This window comes from Rana temporaria, chromosome 4 (assembly GCF_905171775.1).
Source record: "Rana temporaria chromosome 4, aRanTem1.1, whole genome shotgun sequence".
NCBI classification, from domain to species: domain Eukaryota; kingdom Metazoa; phylum Chordata; class Amphibia; order Anura; family Ranidae; genus Rana; species Rana temporaria.
In genome coordinates, this window is record NC_053492.1 from 48,027,747 (window position 1) to 48,051,034 (window position 23,288).

General features: G+C 43.1%; 1 protein-coding gene across 1 annotated transcript in view; it reads left to right on the top strand.

The window, feature by feature from the left end:
• Window positions 1-21,568, top strand: part of LOC120935615 (fibrocystin-like) — a 66,663-nt gene extending 45,095 nt beyond the window's left edge. Inside the window, exon 6 of the mRNA XM_040347664.1 lies at window positions 21,384-21,568. Coding sequence (XP_040203598.1) covers window positions 21,384-21,568 — 185 coding nt within the window. The remainder of the gene's footprint in view (window positions 1-21,383) is intronic.
• The last annotated feature ends 1,720 nt before the right edge of the window (window positions 21,569-23,288 follow it).

Here is a 23,288-nt window from a genome sequence, read left to right on the forward strand (position 1 = left end):
CAACACCAAAGTCGGTTCCAAAGCCCCGCACTGGACGTAAGGACAGTTGCTCGCCACAGTGTGAAGAAGCGGCGGTTCAGGTAAGTGAAACTGTTTCTTTTGTCCCCTAGAAAAAAACAGTTAATAACCCTTTGGAATTGGAACTACTTTTGAATAACATTCATCAAGCCGTTGAATGTCTTGAACACATTTTCATTTTTATTTTTTCTACTACTGTATGACCAGTTTTACAGCAATAATTTCTCCTCCATGGTGTATATAGGAATCTAACTTTATGTAAGGCAGAGTGGTATTTAGACATCAAGGTTGGCATAGGCACACCTGCATGTGTACATGCCCCACCCTTTATATCATGCAAGTATTAATTATTATTAATTAAAAAATATATTTAACTAATTCAAGAATGTGACCAATGATAAATGCTTAGAGGCCCTGCTTAGGCTAACAAGGTCCGATGAATTGGATGCCGCTGACTAGAGAGGGTACAGGCTGGATAAAGGTTCATCCAGACCCAAAGCACGCTGTGGAAATAGAAAGAGCTAGCCCGGCCACATACCTTGCCCGGCCAAAGTGGTTAGCGGGTAAAAGCAACCCTAGCTCGATTCATCCAGGCCAGGCCCCTGGGGCTTAATCATGGAGCTAACCACTCGGCCTGGGTGAGAAGTGTGGTGCTGGGCTATCTCTTCCTATTTCCACATAATGCTAGAATGTGTTTTGGTAGGATGTTGAAGAATGTTGTCTGTTTTTTTTTCAGAACTACTTTCCAGCTGTGTAGACCAGCAGATAAGAGAAAGAAGGATAGTTAGATGTTTCCTGAATTATCAAGAGTCTCTTTATCAGTAGCAGCTGGTGTTTTTTTTGGGGGGGGGGGTAGCACAGGGAGGAGTTAAAGGGAGGATGAGGCTGACTGATGGTCCATCGTGCGAACACACCATCAGTTAAAAAAACGATTGTGTCAGAACGCGGTGACGTAAAACACAACGATGTGCTGAAAAAAACTAAGTTCAATGCTTCCAAGCATGCGTCGACTTGATTCTGAGCATGCACGGGTTGCATACTAACGATCGGTTTTGACCTATCGGTTACCAGTCCATCGGTTAAATTTTAAAGCAAGTTCTCATTTTTTGGACCGAAGGTTAAATAACCTATGGGGCCTACACACAATTGGTTTGGACTGATGAAAACAGTCCTTCAGACCATTGTCCTCTGGCTATCCTATCGTGTGTACAAGGCCTTAGACTTGTCATTTTTATTGCTTTATTTTTCCCTGCTTGGGGGATTAGACCCTCCATTTGTTCTGGTGGACATTGTCCAACTGCTGGCGCCCTCTGATGTGGCCTGCCACCTATTGCTTTGGGATGGTTGGTCGGCAAGCCCAGGTCATGGTTTCCCCATACGCCATCCCAGAGCATTAGTGTGAAGAATAAATCCCGCAGTAAAGGAAGCATGCGGCTACAGTAGAGAGCAAAGCTGATGCTTCCGGTATAGCACTGACTTCTGTCACAGGAGGAGTAATACCAAATTCACTCCACCTCCTGGCAGGTTACATTATGTTCTATACACTTGTACACACAAATAATAAATGCTGCAATGCAACATGTTTAAATTGCTTGCATCAGTATCTGCTCCATCTAGGTAAAGTAAAGTGTCTGATGTAGGGAACCATTTAGTAGAATAAGATAAATAGAATAAAATCAGAGAGGCCCTGCTATCGGTTAGGGAGTTGTACAATGTGTCACAAAAACAAGAGAGTCTAGTACCAAGCAGACATTTAAGACTACAATGCATAGATGATGCAGGTCGGTCAAGTCAGCGTTATATCCCTGAATGTATGACCAAGGTACAGACCAACATTGGAGTTCTGAGGCAATTTACTGTTCATACAATATTTATTTATTTGTCTAATACTAATTATTTTCATTTTTAAATTAGATAATTATGCAATTTTTCGGTCTTCACAAAACACTAAAGGCACCAAAGTTGCCAGCCATGAATAAATGTCACACTAAAACCTTCATCTCTGCAGGCTCATTGTAGCCCCAGATGATGAAATCTCCGTTGGGTGGGTCAAGTATTGGAGTTAAGAATATATTAAAAGGGGCACCATATGGATCATTGATGGGCCACAGAGCAGTTTTCTGAAATAGTTAAGATGGGATATGATGAGTGTTATGGCAATGGTGGGTTGGAAGTATTTTTAGCCTGAAGATGACAGGTGTTTGAATATGAGGTTTAAAGGATCATCCTTTTCTGTCTAAATCATGGTCTGGAGTCAGGCATGGAGGCCAGTTCTATAGCAGTAGAGAGGCACCCACCAACCAGCTATATAAATATAATGGCAAGTCACCTTGGCGGGTTACATGGGCTCACCTGAAGTGCCCACTCTAAGTATAAGAGCAGTATTCACCAAAGCTCCTGATGGTGGAGATGGGTTTTGCTGCATGCTAGTACCAGTTTGCGGTGGCCTGGTCAATATTAGCTCAATAAGATGTACAGACATTTCCCCCCATTTTTTTTTGGGGGGGGGTGCGTTTTATGGAGCAAAAAATACGGTATATTGTATTTGGTTTAATCGCTATTTCTGAGATTTATGGCCAGCTTTCCTCTTTCAAAAGTCTTTGAACTCCAACAATTACCATCTTGGAAGATGTCAAACATCCAGGCATAAATACAGTCCATCCTAAACAAGATATAAGCTTATCATGACTGCTCAGCAAACATTGAGGACACAGAGTATTAGGAGTGCATAAACACAATGAACTGCTATGTAAAGTAAGAATGACATGCTCTATTCGCTGGTGGCAATGGCAAGGCTCAGTCCAAGTTGTTTATCACAATGAAATTGTCTATTTGAATATTCCAGTGCAGTCTCAGGGATGAAGCTTCTCTGCTGATTCATTTTGATCAATAGGCTTTGTCTTTTAAAGAACACTACGACTTTCACACCAACCTATTGAGAGTAACTGCACTTGACAAATACTGTTCTTTCTCTTATCCTAAACAAAAGAGATACACTTGGTAAAAAGTTAGCGAAGATTGTAAAGATGTCCACATATGTGAGATAATCAATCAGCTAATGATATTCAGATGATAAGCATATGGGCATTTTACCTAAACCCTCCGATTGGACAGATAAAGTGGAAAGAATCAGTTATCCAATATGGATTTATCTGATTACTGTTGTTCCTTTGTGCCAGGGTTTTCTGTTAGTTTAATAAACGCTCATGAATTATTCCATTCCTAATGTCCTACAGGAGAATCATAGGACAGTTAAATGTCTAGGACAGCCTAAAAGTGGAAGAATGAAGTTGGTGGTAGATGTTTTCCCCGGGGGTGGGGGGTACACCCAACTATTCAGCATATATGGCTATTTTATAGAGCTTTTTGGGCCACTCATCATACAATCATTAGTTTTGGGAAAGTGTGTTCCCTTACTTACACAGTGATTGCTGACGTTGATAGTGGGAACTTCCTTCTGTGGATTTTATGCTGATAAGTTAGTGAAAACTTTGTCTACAACCCCGAGTGTGTCCTGACGAAGCAAAACATTGAAACGCGTTGACTCATAGGGGCTCACTGCTGTCTATTTGGTGTCAACAAATTTGTTACGCCATTAATTTATGTCAATTGTGTGTTAACTGTCTTTGTCTTTTTTAATTATTCCCATACCTGCTTTATCTATGTAAGAATAATTGTTACTAATAAAATATATATTTTTTATATATACTCTCGTCCATTTTGCCTTTAAAGTCTGACCCAGGACCCGTTTTGTTGGTCCTTCTTTTTTCTGGAAGATTAAAGAGGAACTTTACTTTTTTTTTTATTTATTAAAAGTCAGCAGCTATAAATAGCTTACCAGCCCTTAAGCCTCGTTTACATAGGCATTTCCCGATTCTTCCTGTCCGTGAGATGATCGCGGGCTCCCAGCGGACATCGAATCCGCGCGAGCACGTTCACGGAGCGCTTTGCGCAGCCGTGCCATTCTGCCGACGTATATGTACAGGTGGCGGTTGGCAAGTGGTTATTCATAGCATTTCTCGCCTGTCAATGTTCAGAAGGTTTTATAACAGCTTTTATAACAATAAACAGGCTATCACATCACTTTGATCCGGACATTAGATTTGTGGTTAGGTCAAAACTAAACCAGGACTTCCATCTTCTCTATAGAAACATCTCTCTTACTTCTAACTTCAGAGCAACAATATATTTAAAGGAGTAATAACCCAAAACAAGAAATACTGTATATATTAGGGGGGCTCTAAACCAATTACATTGCCTGTCTTATAGATAGACCCCTTCAAAAATTACCCCTGAGGCCCAACAGTATTTGGACTTTTAACCTCGGGCTATACAAATTTTGCCTGATAAAATGCTGACTCCTCAATATATTATTACAATTTTCTGTAATAAGCAATATATCTACCTAGCGAGGATTATTGGAATTGTCTTTTGCTGCCCTATATCTGCTCTATGTCTATGTTGACTTTGGGGAAAGGCGTTCTGTAGCTTTGAAGGTGTAATATGACGATGAGCACTTCATCTTTTTGTGTTGTACTGGAGGAAAATGTAAGTGGGGTCATCTCTCCTTGTCTTTGCATCAATGGCAACGCAGCGAAAAAAATAAAATAAAACCTGCCCAGCGTACTTTCTAGCTAGGAAAGCACATACAAAACTAACTAAACTGGTTAATACGTTTGAAGATAAATGTGAAGCCACACATGTGCTGTCAAGCCACCTCTGGAAACTCTGGTCCCAAACTCAAAACAATCTGATAAACATCAATCAAAGCGCGACATAGGGAGCTCAGCTCTCACATCCTTCCATTATGGTGGGGCACTAGTCCGGTTTGTCCTGCCAGTAGATAAGTACCAAGAACATGAAGAATTCCCTGCAAAAAAAATTGATTTACTAAATGGCAGGAGCATTTGTCATCTTTTCATTCTAATGCCTCGTACACACAACCAGTTTTCCCATCAGGAAAACTGACATGACAGCTTTTGGCCGGGAAAACTGGCAGTGTGTATGCTCCATGCCAGTTTTCCCGACAGGAAAACCCCAGGCGGGAAAAATTAGAACATGTTCTCCTTTTTCCTGCCCCGATTCCCGGCGGTCTTTTTTCCCAGCAGTTTTCCTATGGGAAACACTGCAGTGGAGCATACACATGGCCGGTTTTCTGGGGCCAAAGCTCTCATGGCAGTTTTCCTACCAGGAAAACCCAACCGTGTGTAGGGGGAAAAAGCTGCCGTGCCGGATCTCGGCTTTCCACTCGGGTTTCCTGGTGGTAAAAAGTCCGCCGGGAACCCCATACATGTGTATGAGGCATTAGCCTTTAAAAACACCTCTATGTAAGCCTATGTGTCCATGCACATAGAACATGAGCGACTAGACCTGTTAATGCGCATTTATGTGCATTAACCACTTAAGGACCGCCTAACGACGATATACGTCGTCAGAATGGCACCGCTGGGCACAATCACGTACCTGTACGTGATTGTATAAAGCCCAGCGGTGGGTCGCGGGCACGCGCCCGCGGCGCTCACGCAACCCGGTCCGATGCTTCGTGACCTCGGCCGCGGGACTCGCGGACCCGATCGCCGCTACAGTCTCGCGATCGGTCTCCGCAGCTGAAGAACGGGGAGAGCCGCGTGTAAACACGGCTTCCCCGTTCTTCACTGTGGCGCTGTCATCGATTGTGTGTTCCCTAATATAGTGCAGAACATAGATACAATCTTGATTTTAGTTTAGCAGATGCAAGCTGATGAAAGACAATATATATGTAACATGGACACTAAACCTTCACAGCTACTTGCCACCCAAGGTACATAAACCTAGGCTTTCTCGTCCACATCAGTGCCTGACCTCACAAAGGCGCTTCTGGAAAAATGGTCAAACATTCCCATAGACACACTCCTAAATCTTGTGGACAGCCTTCCCAGAAGAGTTGAAGCTGTTATAGCTGCAAAGGGTGGGCCAACTCAATATTGAACCCTATGGACTTAGACTGTGATGCCATTAAAGTTCATGTGAGTGTATGGGCAAGCGTCCCAATACTTTTGGTAATATAGTATATCTTTGTATGGTAAACGCCTATTTTGAACTTAGAGATAAACCTGAATGAAAAAGTTTATCAAGCACCTTTTCAAGTTTTTTTGGTACTACTAACTTATTCTGAATTTGTTTTGCAAAAGCTGCTTCATTTTGCTTTTATCTCCCACTAGACTTTAATCCTTACCATAAGAAAAATTTAAGTAGAACCCAATCGCTAAAATATTTTATAGATTTTAGAGTTACCAGTGGTCTTCCATTTGAGTTCCTGAGTTGTCACCCTTTTCTTAGTGGAGACTTATTATTTTATTTTTCTTAGTGAAGACTATAAGTAGCAGTGCCAACATACATTGCACAGGCATGGTCCACCAAGGCATGGTGCACCACTGCAAATTTGCAATGATGTGCAGTCAACGTTGGGTTTAGTGTATTTAAAACAAAATTGTCTGAAAGAGTACTAAGAACCAAATATGATGAAAAAAAGTTAACTGGTATTTTATGAATAGGGCGAGACATAACAATTGTTTATGATGCACAATGCACAGGACTGTCATGATCACTTAGTGCCCCTGTTCCTCATTCCAGCACCCGGGTGTTGGCTGTTGCTATTCTCCCTGTCTATGTTCACCTATTAGGTGTTTAATTTGCTCAGTCACCTGCTATAAGCAAACTAAACATTCTATCCCTTGCTTGTGATAGAGACAGAATTACCTGCATTGTCTCAGACCAAGCCTCCTGTTAGTCTGCCTTACTTGCTGTTGGATTCCCTGTGTATCATTCGGATTGGACTGGATTATCCCCTGAACTCAGCCTGCCTTTACCTGAACTGTCTGTTGAACTGAAAGTACCTGTTTGCTTTGTTCAGTTTGCATCGGCCCTGGCGTGGTAGCCAGACTCTATAGCATTGTGTTTAAGTCCTGGGGGCAACCAAGTACCAGCAGGCATGCTTGCCTTAAGGGAAAGGGGTCTGCTATAGGTGAAGCGCATAGTAGCCAGCTATAGTGTCTGACCACCTACGTTGGGGTAGACGTGACATTCGTGACAGACTTGTCTAGTTCAGGTTTACACTAGTTTAATTGTCAGTTGAAAGTAACACATTTTGTGCACTTATAGAAGTTTCTTTTCTTTCTATTTTGTCTTTCCGACTTCTTTTCACCTTTTCTTCCGCAGACTTTTTTTTTCTTTGCTCTATATGTTTTATTTTCTCTTCAACTTGTTTCCTTAGGTCCCGTTGACCTAGTTGTTCTGTTTATCATCCTCATCCTGTTTCTTTTCCTTTACTGCTTTCTTACCTCATCATCTTGCCATACTGTATTTCCTTTCTTTGCCCTTCAACACATCCTAGCACGTTCTCTGCTGCATTGCTTACTGATGAACTTTCTTTCTCTATTTCTTTGCTTTGCTATATTTTCCCAAATTCTAATAAACATTCCTCTATTTATTTTTTTACTGCCCCCAGCATTTATTCTATATCTTTCCTATATTACATCTTGCTCAATTGTCTCTCCTTTTGTATGTCCAAATAATGATAATTTTGATCTTTGTTTGCTTTTTACCATGTACAGTAGTGTCCTTATGTGCAATCTGTTCTCTCTTAGCTAGTCAACATCCTGGATTCCTGACTTGTATTTGCTGATCATTATATTAACCATCTCATATTTTGTCACCCCATCTTATGGTCTCCAGCTCTCTAGCCAGTCCTCTGGCATCCAAGGCAAAGTGTAATCCTTTACTATTTAGACCATTTCCCACAGCCATGGGAAAAACCTATAGGCACCCAAGGAGAAAATGCCGAAAATAAATGATATAAAAACTTCAACTTAAAAGCTGAGATTATCTTAGTCAAGTAAAACATATAACATACATTAAGGCCCGGATTCACAAAGCACTTGCGCCAACGTATCTCCAGATACGCCGCGTAAGTGCAGATATGCGCCGTCGTATCTGTGTGCCGTACCCACAAACTAAGATACGCCTAAAAACAGGCTTCATCCCACCGACGTAACTTGCCTACGCCGGCATAGAGTGGGCGCATATTTACGCTGGACGCATTTGGCGCTCGCTCCCATTGATTTCCTATTCAAATATGCAAATGAGGGAGATACGACGATTCACGAACGTACGTGCGCCCGACGCAGTGCGCGTAAAGTCATATGTCCGGCGTAAAGTTATGCCCCATAAAGGAGGTGTAACTCAGGAGCAGACATGCAAAGGTCTGCACCAGGGAACACAAGCCGGCGTATTTTACGTTGGACGTGAATATGACTAGGCGTAGGTTACGTTCACGCCGTAGGCAGTGATCCGGCGTATCTTAGGCAGTTGTACCGACGTGATTGTGAGCATGCACACTGGGATGCGTCCACGGGACGGCGCATGCGACGTTCGTGTATAACAATCATATCTGTCTGGCGCTCGGCCCATCATTTGCATGGGGTCACGCCTCATTTGCATGGCTCACGCCCACTTCCACTTACGCCGACTTACGCCTTGGAAACCCAGCGCAGGTTTGGGAGCATTGGCTTTGTGAATTCAATGCTTGCCTCTCTGCGCTGCGTCGGCGTAGCATAAAGGAGATACGCTACGGCGGCATTAATGTGCGCCGCTCTCTGTGAATCCGGGCCATAGTCAGCAACAGTTACAACATATAGAAGCCAGTAGATGCTGGTGGCCATAAGTCACTAATCCCATGGACCTGGTGCTCAAAGACACATCAATGACCCATCAGAATCAGGGCAGATCCAATACAAGCGGCTTCGGTACTGTTAGTCAATGGGAGAGGACCAAGTTGTGGCTCCCAGTACTTCGCTAGTGAAAGGAATCTGCCCTAGGGATGAGGGGAGGTATTTAACAAATGAAAAAAATAAAGCTGCACTGCAATACAAAAATATATCATATATGATGTATGAAAAACAAAGCATCAAAGTGAATTGATGTATAAGTGAAAATATTCAGTGAAATAAATTATGGAGTCCAAATAAAAGTATGTCCCTTCATGCGTTCAAATCACTGCAATCAATAAGTGATATAAAAAACGGTGAGTAGTACTCAAAGGTGACACAATAGGGTAACAGTCCTTCAGTGAGTTGGTCAACGGTGACTTCAAACGAGTAAACACCAAAGAAGAAGTGACAAGATGTTAAAGAAAGGATTCCTCCACCTCTTATATTAAATCTCCTTACCGACTCTATAGATCTCTTGTCAGGAGATCACAACAGCCTGTGGCTAGTTACCCCCGCCCGGGGTCTCTCAATAATGGATGGCAAGACTTCCTGTCTCCTCAACGTTGGGGATCCTCAGTATCTCTCCCGAGTTGATAGTCCCCATAGAAATATAAAAACTGCCACAGTGTAGTACTGTTTATACTATTTATTAAAAAAGCAAAGAAATACACTTACAATAAGTGTGTAGTAAAAAAGCGTGTCTAAAATTGTTCAAGCCGGCCGGCTGTCACTATCCGCCCATCCTTCCGGGATTGTAGTGTTGTCTCGACGGTGACGTCAGCACGCCGCTCCTCCCTATGCCGTTTTGTCACAGATGACGACATCCAGGGGCACTTTATGTGTGCTTAGGAGAAATTTGTTTTAAAAAACATGCAGATCGATAGCTTTATTGATAAACAAACCAATGTATACAGTATTCTTTTTTTTTTTTCAACAAAAAAGATTTTATTAAGGGAAATTAAGTTTACAGTACATTTGACAGAGTAAACAAAGAAAACAAAAGAGGCATCCATGACAAGTATAAACATTGATAAGATCGATAAGGGTATTACAGCAAGAGTCATGGAAAATAGAACAGCTGGGAACTTTTACAATTAAATAAGTCTTATCATATGAATCTTATAAGAACAACCGACACATTAATCTCCTAAGGGGGGGCAACCATACTGTATCAAGCTATATCATACCTGTACTTATACAGTATTCTTACCTTTTTTTTTAATCAGCAGAGCCATGTTATTCCAACGTCAGTGCTGACATGATATGATATCACGTTTACCCACTGTTTACCCACTGACAATAAATGTTGAATTGTTTGAAAAGCAAAAACCTCCAATTTATGTCATCCTTTGCCTTATCAGAACTTGCGCATAAAGGGAATTAGGGGCTGCTCAAAATAATTACTGACCAACCCTAGCAGTTAGAAGAATTTAACAGAAAGTGGGTCCTTACAGTAGAGCTTCAGCATTAAATTGACCCAGTCATATCAATTTTAAATTTGCTAAAATGGATAACTGTCAATAAAAGACTGTAAATACTTACTTTCCAGGTGCCCGTCCTGCTGAACACCACTCTGTGTTCAAATCTGCTGGGAAACTGACACTTCATAGGAGTGTTGATCTCTAGGAGCCCCACAACTCTCACTCTTCCTGAAGACCTCAACTTCTTTTATATCTTGCTGCCCTGAAAAGCAAATGTTTGGCACCCCATAGAGCTACTGTTATGTTGAATCTAGTTTTTGGCCCCCCTGTAACCAAGGAAGGCAGGGCATTATTTGATTAGATAGGTCTGTTTTTGGCTCTTTAGATATGGGCTCAATTACTTCCCTCTGTCTCCAGGGGACCCTGGGACATAATGGGTGGGAGAATGATGACCCCAGCCTACATGGTAATATCACCCCAGCCAATCCCTGGTCAATATGGCAGTTGACCAGCAGGGGGCTGGGAGAAGTAAATAAGCCAGAGTCCAGAGCAGAAGTCTCCTGTTCCTGGGGGGTTCCGTACACAGTTTGGCTGGGGGACCTCTGTTCTATCATCCTGGAACATGCTTAGAAAGTTTCTGAAGTTGAGGGATCCTGCACATTGCTGCCTGAAAATCAGGAAACAACGAGTACCAGCCTTCTGGATCTAAAGACTTTTCTTAGCTCTTTTTTTCCAACGGAATTTCGGCTCAAACTTGTGTTGCATACACACGGTCACACAAAATTCCGACTGTCAAGAACGCAGCGATGTACAACACTACGACGAGCTGAGAAAAATTAAGTTCAATGATTCCTAGCATGTGTTGACTTGATTCCGAGCATGCGTGTTTTTTGTGTGCGTCGGAATTGCATACATACGATCGTAATTTCCGGAAAATAACTTTTCCCGTCGGAAAATTTGAGAACCAGCTTCCAAATTTTTGCTGTCGGAAATTCCGACAGAAAAAGTCAGATGGGGCCTACACACGGTCAGAATTTCCGACCAAAAGCTCACATCAGACTTTTCTTGTCGGAAATTCTGATCGTGTGTATGCGGCATTTGAGTAGACTTTAAGTAGTCCTTTTTCTCAAGTTACAGTTATGCCACGTACACGTTCGGTTCATCCGATAAAAATGGACCGATGGATTTTTTCATCAGATATCCGATGAAGCTGACTTTCATCAGTCTTGCCTACACACCATCAGTTAAAAATCCGATCGTGTCCAACGCGGTGACGTAAAACACAACGACGTGCAGAGAAAAATGAAGTTCAATGCTTCCGAGCATGCGTCGACTTGATTCTGAGTATGCGTGGATTTTTGACCGATGGATTTCCCCACAGATGATCGTTTTTTTCTATCGTTTTTCTAACTATCAGAAAATGTTAAAACAGGTTCTTTTTTTTTTTACTGATGGGAAAAAAAATGATGGGGCCCACACACGATCGGTTTGTCCGATGAAAACGCTCCATCGGACCTATTTCATCAGACGAACCGGTCGTGTGTACAGGGCATTACTGGAGTATCCCTAGACTCACCCTATCCTATTTCTACCCAAAAATGAAAAACATAAAAAGAGAATTGCAAGCCTGTTCTCTGATTGCTTACACTATAGAACTGTAGCAGCAACTTGAACTATAGAACTGTAGAAGTGTACTGTAGAAGCAGCCCTGCAATGTTGCTCTTACCGTTTTTGTGCTTGCTTGGGTGTTGGCAGATGGGTAGGCAGGGGAGGGACAAAACCTGTAAGCCTTACTGGATTGCAGATGAGAAAAAACAGGCAGGTCCTTTGCATTACCAGACAGGGTTCCATTGTGTGGCATAGCTAAGTTTATCTCAGTATTGGTTGGACAAAAAAAAATCATGGGAGAGGTACTACTAACTAAAGGCCTCATTGGAGAGATTTATTTCCTGTCCTAATGACAATGCCATCAACACAGTTAGGCCGGCCATACATGGTTTGAATCTCGGTTGGTTTGGCTTGAACCGGCTGAGATTTGAGACGTTAATAGGCAGGCTGATTCTACCAAGTTGATCGATCAATTACCATGGGTACAACTAGCCTGCCAGATACAGCCGCTAGCGGTAATCACTGTCTTCTCCTGCGAGCATGGCTTTTAGGCTTTGTGAGGCCTTAGGCGTAACTTAGACATGAGGCCCCACTCACGCCCGTAATGGAAAAAATTTAAACGATAAAAATTAACTGCATAAATTGCATGTATTATAAGCCTTAAAGTGCTGGTGTCAGTGCACTCTTTCTCAGCAGTGACGTCAGCGTGATCTCAGTGCTGGTGTCTGGGCACTTTTTCTCAGTACCCCCCCCAGGGAAGATGAAGGGGGTTCCCTGTCCCTAGGGAAGATGAAGGGGGTCCCTACCCCCAGGGGAGATGATGGGGAGTCCCTGGCGGAGCTCTGGATGGGGAGGACTCTGGGCTGAGCGGTGCTGCATGAGGAAGGATCGAGGGACATGGAGGAGCAGGTGACCGGCCCAACACACAAGTAGGGAATGTGAAACAGAGCAGCCAGTGCGGTAGAGGCGGGAGCTCTGCTACTCACCCAATCCTCCAGCCACCCGGGCGCTGCTATTACTACCCACCTCTAGCTCTTTAGTTCGGCAAATTAGGTGGTCGCGAGGCCCCTGTGGGTGCGAGGCCTTAGGCGACCGCCTAATTTGCCTAATTAGAGAGCCGCCTCTGCATGGCTTTCTCCGCCCACCCCTAGCAAAAGAGAAGAGATTGCCGATTCCCCTGCCAGCACTGTCTGTGTTGATGGGGAAATCATGCACATTTATTTTCTGCAACTCATGGTTGCAGGAAAGAAATTTGCTACCTGTAGTTGGGGATAACCTTCAGTTGGTACACAGAGAGCAATAAAAGCTGGTGGGGTTCTAGCTTAGACATGTTGGTAGGGTGCTGAACACAAAGTAGGAGAGATATGACGTTAAATCCAGATTTCAGAGGCAGCTCTCTGTTAACTGTGGTATCCATGGGAATCCCCAGTAGTTAAAGGAGTAGTTAAAAGAATGAGTAAATGATAAGAGCATCACCAATATAATGAGAGTCCTAACTTCTCTGTACATAACAGGAGAGGGATTTTCTGTTTTCATTTATACAATCTAAGGTCGCGTACACACGATCGGTCCATCCGATGAGAACGGTCTGATGGACCATTTTCATACTGATGGTCAGTCGTGCCTACACACCATTGGTTAAAAAAACGGTTGTGTCAGAACGCGGTGGCGTAAAACACAACGACGTGCTGAAAAAAATGAAGTTCAATGCTTCCAAGCATGCGTCGACTTGATTCTGAGCATGCGTGGATTTTTAACTGATGGTTGTGCCTACTAACGATCATTTTTTTTCTATCGGTTAAGAATCCATCGGTTAAATTTAAAACAAGTTGGCTTTTTTTTAACCGATGGATAAATAACCGATGGCGCCCACACGTGATCGGTTTGGACCGATGAAAACGATCCATCAGACCGTTCTCATCGGTTTAACCGATCGTGTGTACGCGGCCTAAGCCTTTATAAAAAATATTGGTGGCAACCAATAGGATACAGGATCAGAATGGCATGACCTGATGAAGGGGGGTGTTGAGCCTCCAAAACAAAATAAAGAATCACTTTGCTCACATTATATCTATGGCACTCTCATTCTTTACACATTCTTTTGATGACATTGTCACCTAGATATGAAATTGGGGAAAATCATCCCTAACAAAGCGCTAGACAGTAATAAAAGCCCAGCATATGTTGGAACCTTTCCCCACAAAAAAAAACCTATTGGCTGGATATATGATTTAAATTGGTGCTCTGTCTCAGCTGAGTCCAGCAGGCCTGCTTTGAATGAAGAGAAGTAGTAAGATGTGTATAGAAGTGTCACCCCATGTAGTCATCTTGGAGACGCTTTTCATAAGTTGCATTTCAAGGTATAATTGAAATAAGATGGGTCAGGATGAGTTGCATTCCTGACAGGATAAAGACTGCTCCGTTCTCATATGCTTCTGTTTATGCTTTAAATTGGGCATGGCAAACCAAAATAACATGGAGAGCCAATTTCCACCCCAAATATTTATTTTACTTTTCTTCCTATTGCCATCTGGAAGAGGATCCTTCTTCGAACTTGGGACCAAAAAAACGTCCTGGAAGAGATGGCCACTTCAATCCAAAACACCTAATTCGTCCATATGTCCCCACTGTTTTATTTATTATTACTACTCTATTATATTACCATGGCCGCTCTTAGGCATTGTCCTAATTATCAAGCTTGTGAAGGTATTGGGGGTGCAAAAAATTGTTCCCAATATATGGGCATTATTGAGAGTGGAAAAGGGTTGGAGCCTGTTTTAAGTTTTTACTGTTATCTGTTTCCATGATGGGGAGATTTAAAGGGGAGATTTAAAGATTTAAAGGGTTGATTTACCTTTTGATAAAAAAATAATCGTGAACTAACTCTAAATATCCTGGCCATTGTGACCATTATGATGGATAATCACTGCGTATTGCGGTATATGGACTGCTACACCAGCAGTAAGGGAAATCATGGCAACGGGGTCCAGTGGAGTAGCCAGGATTATAGGGAACATGGCATTTAGCATATCCAGACCAACTATTCTTTGAGGGTGCTGTGGCAGATCAATAGATGGTGCAAACTTCAGAAAATATTGAGGCGCCACCAGCATCTCTAAGTGATTCTTGTCAAGCCTGCCTTGCATACACACGATCGTGAAAAAAAATGCTCGCGCAAAGCTCGGGTGACGTACAACACGTACGACGGCACTGTAAAGGGGAAGTTCTATTCAATTGGCGCCACCCTTTGGGCTGATTATGCAAATTTCCCTTCTCATAACTTGCTTCTGAGCATGCGTGTTTTTTTCCCCGTCGTTAAAGCCCACACACGACGAGAAAAAATAGAGCATGTTCTAAATTTGTATTGCCCATTTTTCACATCAAGCAAAATGCTCTGGAGCCTACACATGATCATTTTTAATGACCAATTAAAAAAATTGCATTTTTCTCGTCATTAAAAACAGTCTGATGTGAGCTTTTGGTCGGAAATTCTGACTGAGTGTAGGTTCCATCTGACTTTTTCTGTTGAAATTTCCGACAGCAAAAATTTGAGAGCTGGTTCTCAATTTTTCCGACTGGAAAAGTTCTTGTCAGGAATTCCGTTCGACTGTGTGCAATTTTGACGCGCAAAAAAACATGCATGCTCAGAATCAAATCGACTCATGCTCGGAATCATTAAACTTAATTATTCTCGGCTCATTGTAGTGTTGTACGTCACTGCGTTCTTGACGGTCGGAATTTTGTGTGACTGTGTGTATGCAACACAAATTTGTGCCAAAATTCAGTCGGAAAAAATCCACGTTTTTCTTGTCGGAATTTCCGATCGTGTGTACGCGGCATAAGTCTTGGAACTGAACATCCCATAACTACATGTACATCCATCAGGACATGCTAAGATTGTTCTGTAATTGTGGTTTGCAGAAGTTAAAACCAAAGGGCCGGATTCAGGTAGATCGGCGCATTTTTAGGCGGGCGTAGCGCATCTCATGTGCGCTACGCCGACGTAAAGCAGAGAGGCAAGCACCCAATTCACAATGCAAATGCTCCCAACGTTGCGCCGGCGTAACGTAAAATCGTTGGCTTAAGCCTGCCTAATTCAAAGTAGGTTGAAGGTGGGCATGATCCATTTAAATGAACCGAAACGATGGGCCGAACGAACGGCGCACGCGCCGTCCCGTGGACGCTTCCCAGTGCGCATGCGCGAACACCTAAGATACGTCGAATCACTGAACGTAACCTACGCCCAGCCCTTTTCACGTAGTACTACGTAAACAACATAAAATATGACGGCTGTTCTGTCGTCCATACCTTTGCATGGGATGCGCCTCCAATATGTGGAATAACTTTACGCCGGACGTACGCCTTACGTAAACGACGTAGATTACTGCGACGGGCACAAGTATGTTCGTGAATCGGCGTATCTCAGTCATTTGCATATTTAACGCCTAAATCAATGGGAGCGCCCCTTGCGGCCAGCGTAAATATGCGCCCAAGATACGCCGGCGTAGGAAAGTTACGTCGGTCAGAGGAAGCCTATTTTCAGGCGTATCTAGTTCTATGGGCACGGCGCATAGATACGACGGCGCACATTTACACTTATGCGGCGTATCTGTAGATACGTCGGCGTAAGTGCTACGAGAATCTGGGCCATAATCTTTATCTGGTGTCAATGTGAGTTAATTTGTTCTGTCATTCTTAACCAAAACCTTTAACAAAGGAAGCCTGCTATCGCTGACTCCATCTAAAAAAGCAAGTTGTCTTTCCTATTCTGGTACAAATAGTATTTGAGTCACCAACCCCCCCCCCCCCCCAAAAAAAAAATGCAGCAAGTTTATTTGGCGCAAATTCAATATATTGAAGCCATTAAATTAGCAACAGCCAAGATAAAACCAAGTATAGGATTCACTGTGTAGTTTCCTGCCTGAGCAAACTAATAGTCTTGCCTTGGTGGAGTAGAACAGTTAAAGCCAAATTCCAGAAAACCTGAACATTTTCCCTTGCAATAGGACTGGACCCTCTGTAAAAGAATTAGCTGTTTGTTAAGGTCTAGAGGTCATTGAAAGGAAGATTTGCTTACCTAATCTCATGGAGCATCTTTTTCCCCATTCTCCAGTGGTCAAATGTCCTGACGTCCATAGCCCTGCTTTGGGTATGAGGGACGGTCTACCACCAGGGGGGCACGCAGGGAGTGCTACCTGCCAGGGAAGCACATTTTCACATAAGCTTTTACTCTCCCCCCAGAATAAAAGAGCAGTTAGCCTGTGCAGGTGCAGCTCCACTGCAAGGTAGAATTTTCAGATTTCCGGAGTTGAGCTTTAACTACAATCACAGAGCCATATCATAAATATGTTCAAATATAGAGCATTAAACACTTTAGGCCCGGAAGAATTTACCCCCTTCCTGACCAGAGCACTTTTTGTGATTCGGCACTGCGTCGCTTTAACTGACAACTGCGACGTTGTACCCAAACAAAACGACTCCCTTCTTTTCCCACAAATAGAGCTTTCTTTTGGTGGTATTTGATTACCTCTGCGTTTTTAATTTTTTTTGTGCTATAAACAAAAACAGAGCGACAATTTTGAAAAAAAAGCAATATTTTTTACTTTTTGCTATAATATATTCTTCTACATATTCTTGGTAAGAAAAATCGCAATAAGCGTTTATTGATTGGTTTGCGCAAAAGTTATAGCGTCTACAAAATAAGGGATAGTTTTATGCCATTTTTATTAATATTTTGTGTTTACTAGTAATGGCGGCGATCATCGATTTTTATCGTGCCTGCGACATTATGGCGGACACATCAGACACTTTTGACGCCATTTTGGGCCCATTGTCATTTATATAGCGATCAGTGCTATAAAAATGCAGTGATTACTGTGTAAATGACACTGGCAGGGTTAACCACTAGGGGGCGATGAAGGGGTTAAGTATGTCCTAGGGAGTAATTCTAACTGTTTGGGAATGGGCTAGCAGTGATACAACACTGATCGTTGCTCCTGATTAGAGGGAGCAGACGATCAGTGTCCTGTCACTAGGCAGATCGGGGAGATGCTGTGTTTACACTGGCATCTCCCCGTTCTTCAGCTCTGTAACATGATTGTGGGCACCCGGCGGACATCGACTCCGCGAGGTCCCACGGGGATGGCCACAGAGCTTGCGGCAGGTGTGCGCGCATTGTGGCAAATTCAAAGTGACATACAGGTACCTTACTTTGTGCAGCAGTGCCATTCTGCCAACGTAAATGTACAGGAGGCGATCGACAAACGGTTAATACATATAGTAAACTAAAGCAAATTTAGATACGTATCCTTCTTTCTTGTTTATTGAGGGACACAGGAATTTATAGACTTTTTTGAGTTCTACTGACACCTACAGAAGGCTTGTATTACAAATGTGGCCAGCTTGGCATAACCCCTCCTACTACCAGCATGCCTCAGTTTTTTACTAGTGTCCAAGAAGGATGGATACATTTTCTCTCCTCTAGTGAGACAAGTCTAACATAGCTATTTATCTGCAATCACATTACTTTTTCTTCAGTCAAGATTCCTCTACAAGCTGTTTGAGCCAGTCGCTACATGCATCTATCTAACGATTGTGGGGCTAATCTTTGAATATAACCTTCAGGCACTGGGCTCTACATCTTGGTGCTTCCTAAAACTGAGTGTACTGTGTTATTCACGGATTGTTTTCTGAGTCCAAAGCTGTGGCACAGTCCTAGATGTAGCCGTCTCTGAAGACTCACTTAGGCCGTGTGGGCCAAAGACTGGGGACTATCTTGCTACTGAGGCTGCTGGGTACCATTTGAATTCTCCCCATTCAATTACTACGGAGGGGTTAAATCTGAAAGACTGAGCGCTAATAAATATATTTTTTTTCACTTTGCACACAATTCTGAGAATATTTTTGTCTAAGAAGACATAACACACATAGACAAATATTCATGTTTTATTTGTGGCTAGTCAGAGGAGACCCTGTGACAATGAGAGGGGCAGCCATGGGAGAGCATGTGATGTATCAGTGACCAGCAACATTCATACAAAAAGATTGCAATACATGTGTAATGCTGATAACAGTGCCTTCCACTGATTCAGTATGAGGTCTTATGATATGCTCATGACTTCAGAAGATGAAAGTTTCCCTCTGAAGTATGACTTGTACTCTGTGCCTCTTAAATTTTACTCGAAGAATAGTAGTATTTCAAAGAACATAGGGGGTTATTTTGAAAAGATCAAAGGTTATATTTAGAATTTTTAACATGAGTTATTGACTTTGAGTTTTGTCTGTCATTATCACCATAATTTAGGGAAGGTGAAATTACAATAAATCAAATCGGGTACATCAATTTTGTTGCTAAATAGCATGAGTGTTAGACCTCGTACACACGATAGGTTAACCAGAGGACAACGGTCTGAAGGACTGTTTTCATCGGTCGAAACCGATCGTATGTGGGCCCCATAGGTTATTTAACTATAGGTTAAAAAACAGCCAACTTTGGTTAAAAATCCACGCATGCTCAGAATCAAGTCGACGCATGCTTGGAAGCATTGAACTTCGTTTTTTTCAGCACGTCGTTGTGTTTTACGTCACCTCGTTCTGACACGATCGGTTATTTAACCTATGGTGTGTAGGCGTGACGGACCATCAGTCAGCTTCATCGGTTAACCTATGACAACGGTCCTTCAGACGGTTGTCCTCTGGTTAACCTATCATGTGTACGAGGCTTTAGAGGAACTCCAATGTTTATTCAGGGTGACTGGGTGAGGGAGAAGATGGCACAATGGACCAGCATGCCAACCTTTTTTTCTCTCTGGATCAAAGTATTAGAGCAGACAGTAACGTCATGACTTCTTACTTTATATTGCCACCTGTACATCAAAGTCTCCTATTACTATACTGCAGTAGTCAAATAAATGCTGAATAGGGACTCTTATGCCGTGTACACACAACTCTTTTTTGCAATGTGAAAAATTACATTTTTTTTAATGTCATTAAAAACAATCGTGTGCGGGCTCCAGAGCATTTTTCACGTTAAAAATGGCAATTAAAAATTTAGAACATGCTCGTTTTTCACTTCGTAAAAAATGGTCGTGTGTAGGCTTTAACGACGTGAAAATAACGCACATGCTCAGAAGCAAGTTATGAGACGGGAGTGCTCATTCTGGTAAAACTAGCATTTGTAATGGAGATAGCACATTCATCACGCTGTAACAGACTGAAAAGCATGAATCGTCTCTCACCAAAGTTTTACTAACACGAAATCAGCAAAAGCAGCCCCAAGGGTGGCCCCATCCAAATGGAACTTCCCCTTTATAGTGCCGTCGTACGTGTTGTACGTCACCGCGCTTTGCTAGAGCTTTTTTTTTCACGGTCGTGTGTAGGCAAGGCAGGCTTAACAATAATCGGGTTGAAAAAAACGTTGTTTTCTATAAACCGTTAAAAATGGTGCTGTGTACGCAGAATTAGTCTCTTCTGAAGGTCTGGAGAACTTTCTCAGGAGTGGGTCCTTCATGGCTAATGTAGAGTTGGACTAGTCTAGGAGAAAAGATGTTAAGAACATCTACATGTACTTTAAAGTAGAACGACATTTCGTTTTCTAAAGCATTGTACACCATTAACAATTCCAGTGTTTTTGTTAAAAAGAATTTCCCATCGTTTCCTGTCCTGAATAAAATGGTGGATATTGCAATTTTTTTTTTTTTTTTTTTAACATTCAACTTTTATTGAAAAGAAAAAGGAGAGATCCAGATACAGATTACATAGCATGTCATATGCGAGTACAGGTGTATCAGTAAACAGCTTGATACCGTGTGTACGTGAGCCAAAAGATTTACAAAATAGACACAATACAAGCAGATCAGCAGCTCAAAGGTCTTGACTTAAACAACTTATGTTTGCCCTAAAGGGTCTAATTACAAGTGAAGTGGTTATTTTCTGAGCCCTGGCCTAGTTCACCTTCAAATTATTTATTTAAAAGGATAACAATAATAATTCGGCCTAAGGTTGTAACGGTTCAACAGTATACGTTGCACATGAAACCATGTATGAAGAGGAGTAGAAAGAGGAGAGAAGACAGGGGGAGAGGTAAGTGAATAGGGACAGTGGGGGGCCCCAGATATGACACCGGTGAGGAGGGAGGGAGGGGGGGATTGTATGCCACCACGCCAACACCCGTTCTCCAATTAGGGATGCATGAGGGGGAAGTATCGAAAGATTGGGTCACCTCTGAGGCGAACCGTCTCATGTTTAAGGGTTTTGCATGATATCGTCATATTCCTGTGAGTATCGGAAAACGATCCAGGGTCTCCAAGTAGTTTGGAAGGCCTCGACTCTGCTATGTTCCTGCGCAACAGCATCCTCCATTTCCCATATGTTTCTAATTCTTTTGAGCCAGTCAGTCACTGTGGGTATTGTAGTTGTTCTCCAATAGATGGGAACCAACGACCTGGCTGCATTAATCAGGTGTTTGGTCAGTGAGTGTTTGTAAACTTGTAAGGCAAGGTGGTTGACATGTAACAGGCAACAAGCTGCGTCCAGTGACAACTTAGTTTCTGTGATCTTTTTGATCAGTTGTGTGATCTTGTCCCAAAAGGGCAGAATCAGTGGGCACTCCCACCAGATGTGGAGAAGAGTGCCTTTTGCCTTCTGGCACCTCCAACATGTCGGAGGGTTTTGAGGATTCCACTTGTGGAGTTTGTCCGGGGTGTTGTACCAGTGTGTCAGCAGCTTGTAGCCTGTTTCCTGGACAAGTGTACTTATGGAGCCTTTATGAGCTAAAATGCACGCATACCTCCATTGTTTGTCCGTGAGTGTCCTCTCCAGCTCCTCCGACCATCTCCTCCTATGATTATCCGCACCACCGCACTCGGTCATTTGCAGCCAGCCATATGAGACCGATGTGGCTCTCTCTAGGGGATTTCCATCTAGGCATGTCTTCTCCAAGTCGGTCAATGGTCTGCGGAAGTCCTGTGAGTGTCTTTGTGTAGTAAGATAGTCTCTTAATTGGAAGTATGACCACCACTTCAGACGTGGGAGTCCACTTCCGCCCTGCAGTGCCAAAAGGTCTTTAATTTTATCTCCTGAAAAACAGTCTTTCGCGAGTAAGGGGATGTCACTATGCTCTGGTTGGAAGATGTCATTGTCCTTTCCCGGAGGGAAGTCAGCGTTTCCCATCAAGGGTGTCAAAGGGCCCCCGGGCGTGGTAATCTTCCCCCCTTTAGCAATGTCATGTATGACGTCCAGTGTGGTTCGTGTGATAGGTTGTATCTTAGAGGTGGCTTTAAATTTAGGTCTGGGTGACCACGGGGAAAACCTCAGCGGATGCCGAAATAGGGATTCCTCCAAAGACACCCATGCCTTCGAACGTCTATGGCAGTGCCAGTCAATCACCCTGGCTATATGAGATGCGTAATAATAATGTTTAAAGTTAGGTAGCCCGATCCCACCCGTGTCATTGGGCCTGAACAGCCAAGATAATTTAATTCTGGGTTTACGTTGATTCCAAATGAACCTTAAGATGGTAGAGTTCATCAGGCGAAAGAAGTGTGCTGGGATTTTTATGGGTAGTGTCCTGAAAAGGTATAAGAACCTAGGCAAGACCACCATTTTGACAATGGATGCGCGTCCAAACCAAGAAAAGCAGCCCATTCGCCACCTCGCAAGGTCGGCTGCGCATTCCTTCAGTAGGGGCGGGAAATTCGATTCGTAAATGTGTTGCAAGTGTGGAGTCAAGTGAGTTCCTAAGTATTTGATAGCTTTATCCTCCCACCTAAATTTAGATTCTGCTTTAGTACGGGTCAGTTGATCGGTAGGTAACGATACGTTTATGGCTTCGGATTTGGAGTAGTTTATTTTTAAGTTGGATAGGTATCCAAAACGAGTAAACTCTTCTAGGAGATTAGGTATGCTGGTCGCGGGGTCAGTTAGAAAAAATAGGAGGTCATCAGCGTAGGCCGCCACCTTGTACTCCCTCCCTCGTATCTCAAATCCCCTAACAGCGCCATTTAGATTTACGGTTCTAATGAAGGGTTCAAGGGCCAGAATGAACAATAGCGGGGAGAGGGGGCAGCCCTGTCTGGTGCCATTGCGGATGTGTACTGTATCTGATAGAGTCCCGTTTATTTTGAGTTTCGCCGTAGGGTTACGATACAGGGCAAAGATCCATGACAACATACATGGACCAAGCCCTATGTGTTCGCATACCGCCCTCAGGAAATCCCATGCCACCCTATCAAAGGCCTTCTCCGCGTCGGTGGACAGGAGAAGGCCTTCGATGTTCTTGTCTCGTGCTGTCTGTATAAGGAGCAGGGCTTTGGTTACGTTGTCCTTTGCCTCCCTACCCGGAACAAACCCCACCTGATCCAACCCTATCAAATTCGACAGAAGCGGGTTCAGGCGCAGCGCGAGAATTTTTGCAAATATTTTGGCATCAATGTTTAGAAGGGAGATGGGCCTGTAGCTGGCGCAGTCCATGGGGTCCTTGCCAGGCTTGGGGATT